Source organism: Pecten maximus, chromosome 10 (genome assembly GCF_902652985.1).
Source record: "Pecten maximus chromosome 10, xPecMax1.1, whole genome shotgun sequence".
Lineage (NCBI taxonomy): Eukaryota > Metazoa > Mollusca > Bivalvia > Pectinida > Pectinidae > Pecten > Pecten maximus.
In genome coordinates, this window is record NC_047024.1 from 21,356,221 (window position 1) to 21,374,963 (window position 18,743).

General features: G+C 34.3%; 1 protein-coding gene across 2 annotated transcripts in view; it reads left to right on the plus strand.

The window, feature by feature from the left end:
- The window catches only part of LOC117336453 (dnaJ homolog subfamily C member 5-like), a 33,561-nt gene extending 21,599 nt beyond the window's left edge, over positions 1 to 11,962 (plus strand). The window contains exons 4-6 of one of the 2 annotated variants that reach the window (XM_033896972.1): positions 4,458 to 4,610; positions 5,051 to 5,191; positions 11,428 to 11,962. In XM_033896972.1, coding sequence (XP_033752863.1) covers positions 4,458 to 4,610; positions 5,051 to 5,191; positions 11,428 to 11,661 — 528 coding nt within the window. In that variant the 3' untranslated portion in view covers positions 11,662 to 11,962. The remainder of the gene's footprint in view (positions 1 to 4,457; positions 4,611 to 5,050; positions 5,192 to 11,427) is intronic. The other variant, XM_033896973.1, reaches the window with a different exon arrangement.
- Positions 11,963 to 18,743: the final 6,781 nt, after the last annotated feature.

The window sequence follows — 18,743 nt, forward strand, 5'->3', positions numbered from 1 at the left end:
AGTGACCAGCAGTAGATCATGGAATATTGTGTTGAATACCATGGTAAAAAAAGGTGAATTAGGTCAAGGTATATTGTGTTGAATACAGTGGTGAAAATAGGTAATTAGGTCGGGGTATATAGTGTTGAATACCATGGTAAAAGGTGAATTAGGTCGGGTATATGGTGTTGAATACAGTGGTAAAAAGGTGAATTAGGTCGGGGTATATGGTGTTGAATACAGTGGTAAAAAGGTGAATTAGGTCGGGGTATATGGTGTTGAATACAGTGGTAAAAAGGTGAATTAGGTCGGGTATATGGTGTTGAATACAGTGGTAAAAAGGTGAATTAGGTCGGGGTATATGGTGTTGAATACAGTGGTAAAAGGTGAAATAGGTCATGGTATATTTTGTAGAATTACTGTGGTAAAAAAAGTAAATTAGGTCAGGGTATATTGTGTTGAATACCATGGTTAAAAGGTGAATTAAGTCAGTATATTGTGGTAAAAAGGTGAATTAGGTCAGTATATTGTGGTAAAAAGGTGAATTAGGTCAGTATATTGTGGTAAAAAGGTGAATTAGGTCAGTATATTGTGGTAAAAAGGTAAATTAGGTCAGGGTATATTGTGTTGAATACCATGGTTAAAAGGTGAATTAAGTCAGTATATTGTGGTAAAAAGGTGAATTAGGTCAGTATATTGTGGTAAAAAGGTGAATTAGGTCAGTATATCGTGGTAAAAAGGTGAATTAGGTCAGTATATTGTGGTAAAAAGGTGAATTAGGTCAGGGTATTTTGTGTTAATCAGAATACCATTGTAAAAAGGTGAATTAGGATAAATTAGGTCACAGAATATTGTACCCCAATATTGTGTTAACTCACACAATACACCATTGTTTGTGGTTTCCAGTACATGCAGGAACGTGAAGTTTTTTAATGCTAACACAGCTAATTCAAAGCATTGTGCTCAACTTAAAAAATCCATTCCTTTGTTCCATTCCTTGTTTTGAGATTTCTGTGTCTACATCAAATGGGGGATCCGTTCTAACAATCTATAAATAAAGCACGAAAAAAGTGTCTACAGTTTAATTAAGTCTGTTGGTAGGTGTGGAAACTCTATCCTGTGAAGACTGGATAAATTTCTATCCATATTGAGAATCCTTTTCCGAAAATATTTTTAAAGGCATATACATTCTGTTGTGAAAAAATAAATTTTAGGGAAATTAAGTTAGCAAGCACTAAGATACCACAATTAGAATCTATTACCAGGAATATATTGCTGATCTTTGTTTATGTAGATGGTCGATTCTTTTTTTTTGGTACAGTTGTATATGGATCGAGCTCCAGTGAAAAATGAAATTTTAGGGAAATTAAGTTAGCGAGCTCTAAGATACCACGATAAGAAACTATTGTCAGGAATATATTGCTGGTCTTTGTTTTTGTAGATAGTACAGTTGGAAATGGAGCCTGTACATGTGCCATCAATACATATTTATGGCAGTCTTCACTTTTGAATCATTTTTGTTGAGCATGTTTCAAAGATAGACGTACCTAAAGACAATAAACCAAGTCATAACCTATATAGCTATTCCGTTTTGAAGATAATTTTGTAAATCAATACTTCCTCTAGAAATGCTGGTGTAAAACTGAGCATAGTTATATTTCTAAGTCTTAATTACCAAGACTTGGACTTTACAGCATGTATTGTTAATTAATACAATGTTTGCACTTTAATTGCTAATTAATTAATTAAGGGTGCTGCAACACTGACAGAGTATACACTGCTTGTCACAAAATGCATAAAATTACATCCATGGTATTGAAATATATCTAATTAAGCAAAAACAAATGGGGAAAATGGTAACATCGACCTAAAAATTATCTCCTATAAGATTGAAAGTTAAAAACCAACCATGGAGTTGGAGTATATGGTAGACTTTCTAGAATTTAGAAAATGCTCAAACTTTTGGAGGGTGGTAATAGTGTAAAGTATGTGGCTTTTTGAGGGTGGTTATAGTGTAAAGTAAATAACTTTTGGAGGGTGGCAATAGTGTAATGTATGTAACATTTGGAGGGTGGCAATAGTGTAAAGTATGTAGCTATAGGAGGGTGGTAATAGTGTAAAGTATGTAACATTTGGAGGGTGGCAATAGTGTAAAGTATGTAATCATTGGAGGGTGGTAATAGTGTAAAGTATGTAACATTTGGAGGGTGGCAATAGTGTAAAGTATGTAATCATTGGAGGGTGGTAATAGTGTAAAGTATGTAGCTATAGGAGGGTGGCAATAGTGTAAAGTATGTAGCTATAGGAGGGTGGTAATAGTGTAAAGTATGTAACATTTGGAGGGTGGCAATAGTGTAAAGTATGTAATCATTGGAGGGTGGTAATAGTGTAAAGTATGTAACATTTGGAGGGTGGCAATAGTGTAAAGTATGTAATCATTGGAGGGTGGTAATAGTGTAAAGTATGTAGCTATAGGAGGGTGGTAATAGTGTAAAGTATGTAACATTTGGAGGGTGGCAATAGTGTAAAGTATGTAATCATTGGAGGGTGGTAATAGTGTAAAGTATGTAGCTATAGGAGGGTGGTAATAGTGTAAAGTATGTAATCATTGGAGGGTGGTAATAGTGTAAAGTATGTAATCATTGGAGGGTGGTAATAGTGTAAAGTATGTAGCTATAGGAGGGTGGTAATAGTGTAAAGTATGTAATCATTGGAGGGTGGTAATAGTGTAAAGTATGTAGGAGGGTGGTAATAGTGTAAAGTATGTAGGAGGGTGGTAATGGTGTAAAGTATGTAATCATTGGAGGGTGGTAATAGTGTAAAGTATGTAGGAGGGTGGTAATAGTGTAAAGTATGTAGGAGGGTGTTAATGGTGTAAAGTATATAACTTTTGGAAGGTGGCAATATTGTAAAATACATGTATTTAACTTTTAGTATTGCATAAAATATACGATAACTTTTTCTTGTTTTTAATAAAGATCACTTCAGACAGATTTCAGTTTAAAAGGGACCCTTTTTACCAGAATAAGATCACTTCAGACAGATTTCAGTTTCAGAGGAACAATTACGGTACAGAAGATGCATACATGCAATGTACAGTGGTATATATAATTAGGCAGTCTTATACATTAAATTATCAATATTATCTGGGTAAATGAAGTACCATGAATATTGGCCCTTTGGGACCTGGCTCTTTGCCTTAATTTTGTTCTCCTGTCTCTAAAGTAGGGGTTGGTCAATACTGGGTCCAGTTGTCCTCCCTCGGGATCCATAGAATGGATCTTGTTAGATTTGTCTGCATTAATGCCTGACTAGGAAGGAATGATTGGATCTGGAGGCAGTGTCTGTGAAATTTCTCCACAAAATTGATACAATGGCTGCTTACAAAGAAACCATTACCATCAAATAACAGTTCAATGTAATCTTATCAATAAATAAAATAAATGTTTGTGAGATAAACTGAGCTAAGGTGCTGCTGTTGTATACCAAGCACATAATAGTCTTCACTTTCTTTAATTCTCCTGGTGGAGTCTGAATCAGCAAAACTCTTGTCAGGAATAAGGCATTTAGCCAATTGTAAGAGTTTTTGGGGAAAAATCAATTAAAACCTGATCTTTCACTATCTTAAGCAGGTGTACGGAAGATTCAGTGAACCCCTGGGAAAAAACTTACCTGATCATATAGCAAATACAGTAAAAATAAAGTTTACTGTACTATTGTGAATTCCTGTTGGTCGGAGTTTGTATGATGATATGTACATGTAGAGGGTTAATTTAAAAAGGTGCAAAATTTAGCTAATTTAGCAATTAGTTTTGAAATGTTAAAATAAAATATGAACTGCTAAATTTTAGTGTTGCTAAAAATAAACACACCAAACTTAGCCATAAACATATATTGCAATTGGCTTGATTTAGCTACACACTTACATATTAGATACACGAAAGCTCATTAGCGAAAGTACAATACAGTAAGTCTCAATCGCTAAGAATTTGAGGTAGGATAATTATGCATAAGTTAAACCCGCAAAAATTTAAACCTTGAACATTGATGATAAAAAGCTGAATTTTACACTTCCTAAAATATTACCCCTATACAGTACTAACTGACCATACTCTGTTTAATGAGAAAACAGTTTATATGTTATAGGTAAAAAAGACATAGTATAAATTAGGTTTTGCATTATAGTAAGCATAGAAATTATCATTATTATGAAACATGTCTGACTCCGGGAAGTAGCAGTTGACCCCCATAGTAACTCTCAAACCAAATCCAAAAATTTACGAACTTTTTCAGAAATTTCCAATTAATTACCTTTTCAAATTTGTCATCACTGATTGTTATTTTCTTTTTTTAGACAAATTTTCGATTATTTTCTATTATCAGCTTACCACTTATAGTAAGTACAGTTAGGTTCTGGAACAGGAAAATATAGCTGGTATATGAGTTAAGTAATTACTTTCTTTTTTCTGATGTTGCAGTTTAAAGACATAGCCAAGGCACACACAGTTCTAACAGACACAACCAAGCGTGGAATCTACGACCGGTATGGCTCTATGGGTATTTACCTGGCCGACCAAATCGGAGAGGAGAATGTCAACATGTACCTAACTCTGACAAGTGGCTGGTGTAAGGTAAGGTTATATAGGTCAAGGTCAAATACTGTATTGTATAGGTCAAGGTCAAATACAGTATTGTATAGGTCAAGGTCAAATACAGTATTGTATAGGTCAAGGTCAAATACTGTATTGTATAGGTTAAGGTCAAATACTGTATTGTATAGGTCAAGGTCATATACAGTATTGTATAGGTCAAGCTCAAGTACAGTATTGTACAACTTCCAACAAAACTAATTCAAGTTTATACCTATGACACAGGTCTAGGTCATCTAAAAGCATTTTATTTCAACCATGTGACTGGTGTAAGATATGGTCATAGGTCAAGGTTAGATAAATTTATCAGATTTGTGCTAGTTGTTGCATGATTGATGATCGTAACCTGTAACTTACACCTTGAACTACGCTGTTAATGAAGTGACAGTACCAATGCAAATTTCGAAACTTTCTCGTTTCAGGCGTTGTTTGTGTTCTGTGGGCTGGTCACGGGCTGCTACTGCTGCTGTTGTTGCTGCTGCTGCTGTAACTTCTGCTGCGGAAAGTACAAGCCACGCGCGCCAGATGAGGAGGGAGAGTATGCCAACCTACATGTAAATAAAGTAAACAACTTACTGCCATTTACGAGCTGGTCCTATACAGCACGCTTCCAGTCTGTTTGTAACCAGCTTCCCACTCACACAGGCTAACAGGACGATGTCTTCTATCATACAGTGGCTTTCCATTGATCTGGACTTTCCATTTTTTCTTTTCAATTTTTTTTTCAAATTTCATTATCTCATAATCTTTAATATTACTTACTAGGCTAGAGTAATTTCCCTTCAGCGCATTTCATAGTAAACAAAACTTGTAAATTGTAACTCTGTGATATTGGTTCCAGGATTAAGGTGTTGTGTAAATAATTATCAAAATCTTGCACTTATACGCCGGTTGTCTACTGAGACTTGAGAGAACAAAGTCATTTCTAATTAAGCCGACTCCAATTACTGGACTTAAGTACTCTATAAGTTGTTTCTTTCTTGATGATTCCAATTTTCAGTTTTGAAGTATTATTTGTTTGGAAATCATTAATCAGAGCATAGAGAACTCTGTTAGGTATGAATTCTTTGAATTTTTTTTTAGAATTTTTTTTTTCTGACTTTGAAAATTGCAAAAAAAAAAAAAAAAAAAAAAAAAAATTTGTTGAAACTATCAGCTTGTCTGTATTTGTCTGAAAGCAAAGGCAGTAAGTGATATTTTTTCCGAAAGAAAAAAATTCTAATTTTTTGAAGTCCAGATTAACTAGATTCCACTGTACAGGTGAGGGGTCCTTTCTTACTAACACTTAGAAGCCAGTCTACAGGTCCAAATAGAGTAATGCTACAAAGAAAATGTATTGTTGCTGTTTTACTAACCATACTTATTCTGTAAGTCCAGAGGTCAAACTAAACATCAACTTTGACACAAAGTTGAGAGTAGCCTTATTTCATAGGATTGAAATTGCATTTGCTACCATTTCCACTCACCTGAGTATCTGTAATAGACACATGTTGGCTTATTACCAGACATGGGCTTATTGCCAGATAATTATGGTAGTTTTCAAATGTAATAGACACAGGTGGTCGTATTACCAGACACTGGCTTATTGCCAGATAATTATGGTAGTTTCAATGTAATAGACACAGGTGGGCTTATTACCAGACATGGGCTTATTGCCAGATAAGTATGGTAGTTTTCAAATGTAATAGACACAGGTGGTCTTATTACCAGACATGGGCTTATTGCTCGATAATTATGGTAGTTTCAATGTAATAGACACAGGTGAGCTTATTACCAGACATGGGCTTATTGCTCGATAATTATGGTAGTTTCAAATGTAATAGAAACAGGTGGTCTTATTACCAGACATGGGCTTATTGCTCGATAATTATGGTAGTTTCAATGTAATAGACACAGGTGGGCTTATTATCAGACCTGGGCTTATTGCTGAATTATTATCGTAATTTTCACTGTAGTTGATATTGGTGGGTTTATTACCAGACATGGGCTTATTGGCCGATAATTATGGTAGTTTTGATGTAATAGACACAGATGGGCTTTAAGTGCCGGATAGCTACCTATAATTACAAGCATTCCATAGATTTTCAAAACAAACATTGTGTTTCAGCTTTGGTTGTCTTCTTAAAAACTAAGAATCTTGCATGTCTTCATTAAATTGCACCACAATTTTATCAAAACAGAACTTTCAATCTTGGTATGATTATGGTAATATTTCAACAAAAATATTGATGAAATTGGTATTCTTGAATATTTGTAAGGTTTGGGCGGTCTGGAGGCACAGTGGTAACACACTTGCCTTGCACTAGACGACCATGGCTCACTTTGTCCGATCGGACATTATAAGGTATATGGGGGTCACCTAACCAACCACTTGGGCTTTTTCTAGGTACTTCATGTTTCCTCCCTCGCGTGCATCCATCTGGGCCAACAAGAGCTAGTATAAATCGGTATATAACTTAATATTTTCCAATTATTGTGAAATGAATAAAGCTTATAGCTTATAGTAATGATACTGATTACTGAAACAACTGAGATACCAGAGGATTTGTTTCTTAACTTTGAATATGAGAGTTCGATAGATCAAAGGTATTAAAGGTGATTATAGGTAAAGAAGGATTTTTTAAGTGGTTTTAAACATTTGGACTTCTTTAACTAACATGTAGCAAAATGTTCTTCTTTCTGTGTATAAGAGAGGAATCTCCAAGATTGGAGCGATTACTGTCTTTTATCTATATTATGGGAAAAGTTTATCAATAGAGTCCTTATTAATGGGATGTGAAATACTCGCAAAATGCACTAATTAGCAGGTTGTCTACAGAGAGACTCGAGAGAACAAAGTAATTTCTAAGCTGATTTGGAGTACCAGACTTAAGTACTAAGCAGGCTGTTTCTTTCTTGATGTTTCCAATTTTCAGTTTTGAAGTATTATTTGTCATAGTAATTTTTTTGCTTCAAAGCAAATGGTGGCGTAAATATCCCTCATGTCAATTGTCATGCCATTTGGTTCATTATTTCCTGACAGTGCCATACCCCCTTAAGTAGTGTTCACTGTAATCGCTAGCACTGGTTTGGCTATACTGTAGTGGTCATTCTATACTTTGTGTAACCAATCCTGGTCCATTATCCCTGCTAGTCTTTATTAGTTTAAACCCTGTATTTAGAGAAATATCATTGGTAATAAATTGCCTTGTTGCCTTGTTATGGGAAAGGAGCAGAAAATAAAACAAGTATTGTGGAAGTACAAAGAGAGAATTTCACAATTTTGTCATTGGTAACCAGTTAAATCCGCGGATCTTTACAGAAAATTAACACTTCGCTGGCATGGGTACTAATATGGCTGACCAGTAGTTTTGGCTTGTAATTTATTAATGTATTAAAGTTGTAGGTTTGCATATAATATGGTTTTATTGCAGTTTTAAAAGATACATAATACTATTTTTAAATCTCTTTTGCTTAATTAACAACTTTCTGCTGTAATGCCCATTACTAATGGCATCTCTTCGTTGGAGGTGCTGTGACTCTTTAAACTATGAAATTATGAGCACAATAGTTTTATTTCTTATTTTACTTTCCCTTGATTTATTAGCCCACCATCATCAGATGGTGGGCTATTCAAATCGCCCTGCGTCCGTGGTCCGTGGTCCCTCCGTCCCTCCGTCCCTCCGTCCCTCCGTCCCTCCGTCTGTCCCTCTGTCCGTCCGTCCGTCTGTCCCTCCGTCTGTCCGTAAACAATTCTTGTTATCGCTATTTCTCAGAAAGTGCTGAAGGGATATTTCTCAAATTTCATATGTAGGTTCCCCTTGGTGCTTAGTTATGCATATTGCATTTTGAGACCAATCGGAAAACAACATGGCCGACAGGCAGCCATCTTGGATTTTGACAATTGAAGTTTGTTATCGCTATTTCTCAGAAAGTACTGAAGGGATATTTTCAAATTTCATATGTAGGTTCCCCTTGGTGCCTAGTTATGCATATTGCATTTTGAGACCAATCAGAAAGCAACATGGCCGACAGGCAGCCATCTTGGATTTTGACAATTGAAGTTTGTTATCGCTATTTCTCAGAAAGTACTGAAGGGATCTTTCTCAAATTTCATATGTAGTTTGCCCTTGGCGCTTAGTTATGCATATTGCATTTTGAGACCAATCAGAAAGCAACATGGCCGACAGGCAGCCATCTTGGATTTTGACAATTGAAGTTTGTTATCGCTATTTCTCATAAAGTACTGAAGGGATGTTTCTCAAATTTCATATGTAGGTTCCCCTTGGTCCCTCGTATTGCATTTTGGGACCATTCTGTCCTGAAAACAACCTGGCAAACAAACAGCCATTATCGCTAAATCTCAAATTTCTTATAGCTAGGATTCCCTTGTTTGAAAAGTACTGGAGGGATGTTTCTCAATTTGCACAGATTAGTAAAATGAAGGGAAAAGTAGAGAGAAGATCTATCTGACATAGAACGTATAAAGATCATTCAATGGTGGGCGCCAAGATCCATCTAGGATCTATTGTTCAGAGAGTTGATGGTTTATTGAAGCACTGCCAAATTTAAACCTGATGAGGCAGTTGACAAATGATCGAATTTGAAAAACCCAGTTGGGCACTGCAAGTTTAAATTTCAGAGCAATAAGTCTCCCAAGTACAAAAAAAAAAAAAAAAAAAAATATTGTCAAAGGAGAATAAATATGGTCAGATAGGCCATTAAACATTGTCAAAGGAGAATAAATATGGTCAGATAGGCCATTAAACATTGTCAAAGGAGAATAAATATGGTCAGATAGGCCATTAAATATTGTCAAAGGAGAACAAATATGTTCAGATAGGCCATTAAACATTGTCAAAGAAGAACAAGGCATCGCAAACGATACAAATCCCCTCGCGTGCTAACACATGAACTTTGACGCATAATGGGGGGTGGGGTTATTGCAGGACATTGAAATAACATCAGTTGTCATTTGCACTGAACTGCAATATATAGACATGGATGGGCTTATTATCAGGCATGGGCTCATTGCCAGATAAATGGTATATATTGTTATGCATTCAACAGTATCTGGTTACGCATAACACTAGCAACTTCATTTCCTGATAGTTATTATAATTATGTGTGTATCTAAATGCATATATAAGCATTTTCCTTTGTTCAGAAGGTTTAATTGACCCATATATGAAGTTTGGTCAGGATCCGTTCAAAAATGAAGTCGCATTACAGCGCTGACAAAGATTTTCTATAAATAGTAACGGTGACATTGGCCTTGAACTTGACGCCCTAAAACACGAACTCGTTCGAGGTATTCCCATGCTGGACCCATATATGAAGTTTGGTCAGGATCCGTTCAGAAATGAAGTCGCAAGAGTGCTGACAAAGATTTTCTATAAATAGTAACGGTGACCTTAACCTTGACCTTGGCACCCTGAAACACGAACTTGTTCGAGGTATTCCCATGCTGGACCCATATATGAAGTTTGGTCAGGATCCGTTCAAAAATGAAGTCGCAAGAGCGCTGACAAAGATTTTCTATAATTAGTAACGCTGACCTTGACCTTGACCTTGGCACCCTGAAACACGAACTCGTTCGAGGTATTCCCATGCTGGACCCATATATGAAGTTTGGTCAGGATCCGTTCAGAAATGAAGTTGCAAGAGTGCTGACAAAGAATTTCTATAAATAGTAACGGTGACCTTGACCTTGACCTTGGCACCCTGAAACACGAACTCGTTTGAGGTATTCCCATGCTGGACCCATATATGAAGTTTGGTCAGAATCCGTTCAGAAATGAAGTCGCAAGAGTGCTGACAAAAAGTGAACATACGTACGTACGTACTTACGTACGAACGGAACGCTATATCCCCTCCCCGACTTTCGTTGCGAGGGGATAATAAATATGGTCAGATAGGCCATTAAATATTGTCAAAGGGGAATAAATATGGTCAGATAGGCCATTAGATATTGTCAAAGGAGAATAAATATGGTCAGATAGGCCATTAAATATTGTCAAAGGAGAATAAATATGGTCAGATAGACCATTAAACATTGTCAAAGGAGAATAAATATGGTCAGATAGGCCATTAAACATTGTCAAAGGAGAATAAATATGGTCAGATAGACCAGGAAGTCGCTAAATACAGAGGGTCGGTACAGCAAGGTTGTAGAAACAAATAAATAAAAACTCTCTACATTGCTTTTGTGCCGTTAGAAAGATTGACATTTAAGTCTCTGAACTTAGATATTACAAAATTAAATTTCTTTCTGTGTACTGTTCTATAAATATTTATACATATACATTGAACATGTATATGAATATATATGCAAGATATTAATAACAATATTAATTTTTATTTATGAAAACAGCATGATTAATTTTTCGCCATACACATATTCATATTAACTACATAATTTAAAAACTGTTAATTCAAAAATATAAATCAAAGACTGACACATTATATCTGTCAAAAATAACCTAATAACATTCAAGTCTTGTAACATTTAATATCCATGTATATGTACATGTATATAGTTTACCTGTATGTTGGTAACTGTTGAGTAATACATTTTTGTCTAAACATAATTTTCTATGGTCTGTAAAGATATAGCTATCATATTTTCACCTGTGATTTACCTGTCAATGAAGATATAGGTTGTCTTTTGTCACCTGTAATTTACCTGTATGAAAAAACCAGTTACACTGTAATCGATGACATACTCATTACCTGTACACTGTAATCTATGACATACTCATTACCTGTACACTGTAATCGATGACATACTCATTACCTGTACACTGTATTTACCTTACAGGATGAGTTCAGCAGTCCCGAGGACCAATCACCGGTGACGGCCCAACCCCAGGGCGGATCAGCAACCATCGCGATGGGACCACCTCCGTCGGATGCAAATGAAACAACAAGTCTCAATGCTGAGTCAAAGCCAACATACGGAGTTGACGGAAATGAGATCGATCCGACCAATCAAAGCGAGCCACACACACGACAGAGGCCTCCACTCTTTGATGACGACATGGCTCACAGCTAGTTGTTGTTTTGTCTAGAACTTTGTTTACTGTTATGGTGCGAGATATATGGGTGTATGGACGCAGTGCGTCTAAATGTAGTGACTGTTATACATTTTCGTATCAGAAAGTAAGACAAACTTACTATATATAGTATATACTAACCTAGAACAGTACCGGTTATATGTTACTAAATAAAATGTTTACGGATGTATCAAAACATTAAAATTTCTAATATCTACCACTGATATTGAAAAGAAAAGGGTTGGAAATCCAGGTAGTCTGAAACTTGCTGTAATAAAAAAAAAAAAAAAGGATAAAAAGCAAAAAAGCTCTGTACTATTAAGTTGTACAAGTGTAATACTCTGCAAAACAAAGTTCTTACAGATATTGAAGAGTTCTCGAGTTTCAACCCTTGGCTGAAAAAGTGTCAAATTTTAGTGTCATGCTCTGTAAGTCTTGAGATTTGGCATTGATGTCTTGAAAAGGTCCTTGAATTTATGTCTTTGATGGAAAATTTTATTTATCTTGGTGAAAGTTTATTTTACTAGTAATAAGACCAATCATTTGTTCAATGAGCTATTTCTGAAGGTCAAGGGTTACAGTGTAGTAGTTTAGAAGTTTTGTGCATAATTTATTGTTTCATGATAAAATATTTGTGAAGCTTTGTACTGATGTATTACTCGAGGCTCGGACATATCATGAAGACTCATTCTTACCTGGTAGAATGTAGGACAAAAAATTATAAATGTGAGCGTTTAAGCCTCTTTTAGAGAATAAATCTTGCCCAGTGTGGATTTTCCATTCAGTAAGCTCAAAAAATCACTTCCGAAACAGATGTACAAAAACGTATTTCTACTGATGTCTGTTTAAATGTATTATGATACAACATTGAAAAAAACTGGCAATGTATAAATATTTATTTGATCTATTTAATTTCAAGGTATGAAGGTGTGGTATATTATGATGCGGTAAAGTTTCAACTTCAAGACACCAGAAAATTGTAACATGATAAATGACAGGCTCCTATTTATAGATAGGCTGTCTACTTGACAAGATTTCAACTCTTAAGCCATCTTTGAGAGCATACATAAGTGTATTATTGTTGAATATGTTGTTGTATTTTCACCAGTTAATAGATTTTTTTGTTCATGTTTTTTTTTTTTTTTTTTTCGTTTTTTTTTTCCGTTTTTTTTCTATTATTATTATTGTTAGGGGGTGGGGGGGAGGGAGGTATGGGGGTTCGAATGTGATTCTTATTTAGCATTAAGTTGTAACAATAAATGCATGTAAAACATCACACTGGCTCACAACATATATCCAAATTTTATTTTATTTGGAAAGTAATTTTTTTAAGTTGCAGTCTCATAACATCATGAGGAGAAAAAAGAGATGGGGGTCAAATTTATATTTTTTATTTTACTATAATGGGGGTGAGTTTGAATACACAAAGGAGTTTTTTTTTTTAAAGAGATCTCTTGAAAGGTTCCAACTTCTGTATTATAAGTTTGTGTTTTATCTGCATTCCTATACACTGTTGATTTTGTACGTGCATTTGTGTAAATGGTGATGAACGAGTCTGTATGTTTTTCTTTCATTAATGACCCGGATGTGACAGAAAAATGTGTTTATAGTGATATTTTCAATGGAGTTTTTTGCTTGCAAAACCACCTGCTTATTTCTTATCCAGTACTTTTTTTTGTAAGAAACATGAAAACACCAATAATAATCTTAATTGCTGAAATTAAAGAAGAGTATGAATGAGTCTGTCAGTTCATACATAGTCTAAATTGGATTTTTTCTTTTTTATTCCTATAATGCATTTATTTGATAACTTCAGTTATGACATATAGTAAAGCTGCCAATTGCTTAAAATCTGCATATGGTATGATATAATGATCTTGATGTGCTGGTTTCAGAACATGTTTGTTAATTTTCCTCTCAATGAATTTCTTTTTGAGTGCATTTCAATATTTTAAAGCCTTGATATTTCTCAGAGTTTGAAAAGAAATCAGATTTGTTTTCAGTTTAAACTCTCTGCGATCATTTGGTTATCTTGACCTTTTCTGAATGGCTAAATTTCTTTACGATGTTTGTCTTTAGAAATAGATTTATTGAAAATTTTCACGGTTTAAATATTTACTTCATATATCTTGTTTTTTCTTAAAAGCTTGAATCTTATATATGTATTTTATTAAATGCATCATTTGAGCATGATTTATGTGTATACCTCCAATAACATTTCATTGCAGACTGAAATGTTCTGAAATTTTTATTATCTGAATTTTCCTGAAAGAATTGATATATTGATCAAGATCATAATGCATTATTGCAAATTAATTAAATTTTGAATTTCCAGATAACTTACATTGCATTAGACTAGAACTTGATCATAGATGCGAATTCTAGGAGACTGAAAAATTGATTTAGCAAAAAACAGTGAATCATGGTAAATATTTGTGTGTTGAATGCGAGATATTGATTTTGTGATTATTTACCGGTAATGTCATCTTCAAAATTATTTGGTCCCATGCTGCTTCCTTATGTAATATTTTTGATGAATTTTAGTTAAATTTTTACCTTATACATCAAACTAAATATGAATTAGTGAGAACATGAGCATGCGTCAATGAATTTTGGATTTTTATTGTAAGTAACCTGTGTTATGAGAGAAATTGATTTGTTGTACATTAGTAAAGGTAAAAACCTCTTAATTGTATTGATGAACACCTCAGCTAGAAAAACACTTATTTCTTTTATCCTTAGAAAACATTTCGGCGGCAGCCACATTTAAATTTGATTTCCCCCGTTATTTTGTATTTAAAATTTGATGGTTGTCTGTGATTGTTCGATATCCCTTTCACCCGTTACAAATTTAACAGTAGTCTGTGATCGTTAAATTTCAGTATCACTAGTAATGATGTTTGACTGTAGTCTGTGATTATTCATTTTCACGACCATTAGTAACAATATTTGACAAGTAAGTGATCATTTCAATTCCATCAACGCTAATAACAATGTTTTGTAACGGTGATTATTTTGATTTTGCTATTTCTCGTAACACTGTTGTGATATGTCTGTAAAGATCACAGTTTCTTTAATTTGTCTTCTAATAGCAAGACTTATATTCTATAGATTGCAGTTAATCTGCTATAAAGCAAGAAATATTCACTATGGCACTATATTTATACTCGATTTTCACCGAGTCCTTATGCGCATCCGATTTCTTTGTCTTTTTCAAAGCCTTTGCTAAGTTGTTATTAATATCGTAAACTTACGAAGAAATCGTGATATTCTATCTGTAAATCTGACGGATAGTAAGCTTTTGATGGTGACCGTGTGTATAAATCGACATATTCAAATTTCCGTGTATATTTCTTCTATATCTTGTGATATAGTTGATATTACATACTTTTTTTTTCAGTTTATACTCCAACATGTGCTAGAATGTCATAACTATTATCCACTTTTTTTTTTGCTACGTGTATCGGTTATTATTAACGAAGGCACACAAAAATCTATTTATATCTTTTACACAATATAAACTACTGCACTGGTATTAGGTAATGTAATTTTCAACTTAGAATTTAGTCCTAGATTCTGACTATCCTCTTTATTATACCTTAGGTAGTGGATCATCTGTATGAAACCAGATTTTTGTTTTAAGGAATTCAGCAATATCTGGGCCATAACTTTTTATTAAATAGTACAATATTTATCTCGTAAATTATGATTTTTTTTCCCCTCCTTCTGAGCCAGGGAACAAATATGTCCTCATAGTAAAAGTATGTTTAATACTCCGTTTATACCAGGAGATTCCCAGGAACTGGGCACAAACTTAGAATCCGTATTGTTCAATCTATACCAGGATTGTATCAAAATATGTATGGTTTGGAGTTAGTGTTAAGTCCCTGTGGGGCTATACAAGATTGTCAAACTCATTGGATTAGTTCTCGGAATACGAGTATTGAATGAAAGACTGATTATGGATTAGAATGCAACACATAGGCAATGTTTGATATTGTGAACTAGATAGTGAAGTTAAATTGAGTCTTATCTTCCAATTGTACCATTATCAGCACAAAAATCTGGATTAATTACTGAAGTGTTCAAAGGAAAATTTTTTTCGTAGGATGTTTTCAAATTAGAAACTTCATTGATTGCAGTTTGGTTTTACTAAAAGAACAAAATATGCTGGATGAGTACAATTTCATGTATGAATTTAAAACAATCCAAAATTGAAATTTATTGCATTCAGACCATATTGATTAAGCTACATAGTATATACAGGGTTTTCTCCATTTATCAGATGAACAGAAGATCTGTATTAAATCCAGAAGGTTGAACTTTGTTCCATATTGTGTGTCTGATAAAAGTTTTACAACCAGTTACAACCTTCACAATAACCTACCATCTTCCAAAATATAACTGTGTCTCAAGTGAAGTTACGATAATCCATTGTGATGATAAGTATAAGTCTACATGGTGACACCATTGTGAAGTAGCACAAGTATTATGTGTTTCACAGTGTAGTTACCAGTATACTTACTATATATAAACATGATGGTTCATTGTTCATGAATTTGTTTACCTTACAATAAATTGCAATCATCCTATATATGGTGTTGTTTTAGTCATCTTTTATAAATGTGATAAGAAATAAGACGTCATAAGTGATATAAATCCCCTGGGAATCCCCAATGAAAATCACTATATAAATATCATGTATATAGCGGACACCTTCCTAATGCGGACAGCGGACACTTATTTTTGTCCGTAAAGTTGTTCAAAATTCCGTATAACGGACACGTGAAACCATAGCCGTGTTGATATTTGTGTGTAAAACGTTTCAAAATAACAAGCAAAGCCTTAATTACTCAACTCCCCTGGCAGCAATGCTAACTTAGGAAGCCACTTCATCAGTCACTAATTGTCCTGTTACCTGTAAGTTGCTGTAACAATGGGCAGTAATTACAAGAGAGTGACCGATCGCCATCGGCAGAGGTGTTTGTTTAATCAACCGGTGACAGCTAAGCTTAGCCATTCAACCATAGCCTAGACAACAAGAATGGTCAGGGGGTAATTAAATCATTATCAAGACCAACAAAAGAGGGACAAAGCAATGGTTATGTCTGTCATAATTGTTTTACTTACAAAATACACCGTATGCAAATCTGACAGGACAGGCACATGGTTGTCAGCCGCCATTTTCTCACACTCGGAACTCCTCGGAATATGACTACGTAACCTATTAAGAACAGCCGAAGAGTTCCGAGTGTCTTTGTATACACTATACTAATTTACTGAACCAGAAAACGGTATTTATTAAATTAAATCCCTACATGGATTTCAGAAAATATGTCTCAAAATAAATGCTTAGGGATTATAATTATCAGAGGAAAATGCACTTTCATTTATAAAGAGTTAATGTTGTAATAGAAAAGATATTTCAAACATATTTATTTTCCAAAACATTGAGGATTAATGAAAATTGTTTTACTATGATAAGAATTACCTTTACTTTTTTGACTATGTTGAGTATTTGTCTGAATAGATATTCAGTATAGTATGATATTGTGAAGATTGGTTTAAAAACTATAGGCTTAATATAAATTATTAAAAATATCAACTTCAATTTTTGTGTCAGATGAATGATTGAAAATTAATTAAGCATTTATCTTTAATTATTTGTCTTTTATTCATTTGTTTAAGTGTTTAAATATAATAAATCAGGAGACATATAGTGTACTATAAACAGACTTTGGTTTGTTTCTTCGTTTATAAGGGACATAACTCGTTGAATCTCTATATAAAGGACACCTCTCTATAAAGGACACTTTTGTCTTGTCCCTTAGGTGTCCTTTATAGACAGGTTCGACTGTATATACTGCTATAAGCCATATATAAATAGTAATGGTGACCTTGGCCTGGACCTTTGCACCCTGAAACACAGACTTGTTTAAGGTAATTTCCTACTTGACCATTGGCATTGTATTCAGTTTTATCAAAATCTTTTCAAAAATGAAGTCACTAGTGTTGACAAAGATTTCTATAAATAGTAAGTGACCTTGACCTTTGCACCCTGAAACACACTCGTTTGAGGTATAACCATACTTGACTAATCTGTGAAGTTTTATTGAAATCCAGATGAAAATGAAGCTGCAAGAGCACCGACAAAGACTTTCTATAAATAGAAAGTGACCTGGCATTGAGACAAAGCTCATTCGAGTTGTACTGGGTACTCATATTTGACCCATGTATGAAGTTTGAAGTTAAAAATGAAGTCACTAGAATGCCGACAAAATGGATGAATCGGCCACCTTGGATTTTGAAAGTAGAAGTTCATGAAGTCATCATGAGATGGCCAACATAAGGCCATCTTTGATCTTTAATCTAAACAAGTTTTTTTGTCACTTTCTAATTAGTTTGCAGTGTTTCTGGTTTTAATTTAGAGACCAATCAAAAGAACAAAATCGTCAACAATTGGTGGCTATTGAAAATTTTACCACTTGGAAGTTTATCTCTATGGGGGTTCTTATTTGTCTCTAGTTGTGAAGTTCAATTTATGGACCGATCAGAAGAAAAAAAGTAGTTATACTTTTTCGTGATTACATGTTGATAAAACAGATAAAGGAAAGAAATGTACCTAAAAGTTTAAAATTCACATACTTGGAAGAGATTTGTTTAGTACGGAGAATGTTCATGCAAAGTGAGGCCAGAATTCAACTATGTCAATCATACACTCCGATGGCTATTAGAAGATATTTAGTTCCGAGAATTTTCTTCCAAAGTGAGGTCAAAATTCAACAATGCCGATCCTAAACTTCGACGGCTATTAAAAGATATTGGTTTAGTGCCGAGACTTTTCTTCCAAAGTGAGGTCAAAATTCAACTATGCCAATCATAAAATCTTATGGCTATTCCAGAAAATATCCCACAGAACACCAGAAATAGAATTCTATGTATGGTACATGCAGGAAATATGTACCTTATCAAATGGTACCGATTTAATCAAAACACTTCTTTCGATTGGGCATTGCCTGTTGGGTATTTTGCTGGAAAAGCCTGTTTTAATCAAAACACTTCTTTCGCTGGGCATTGCCTG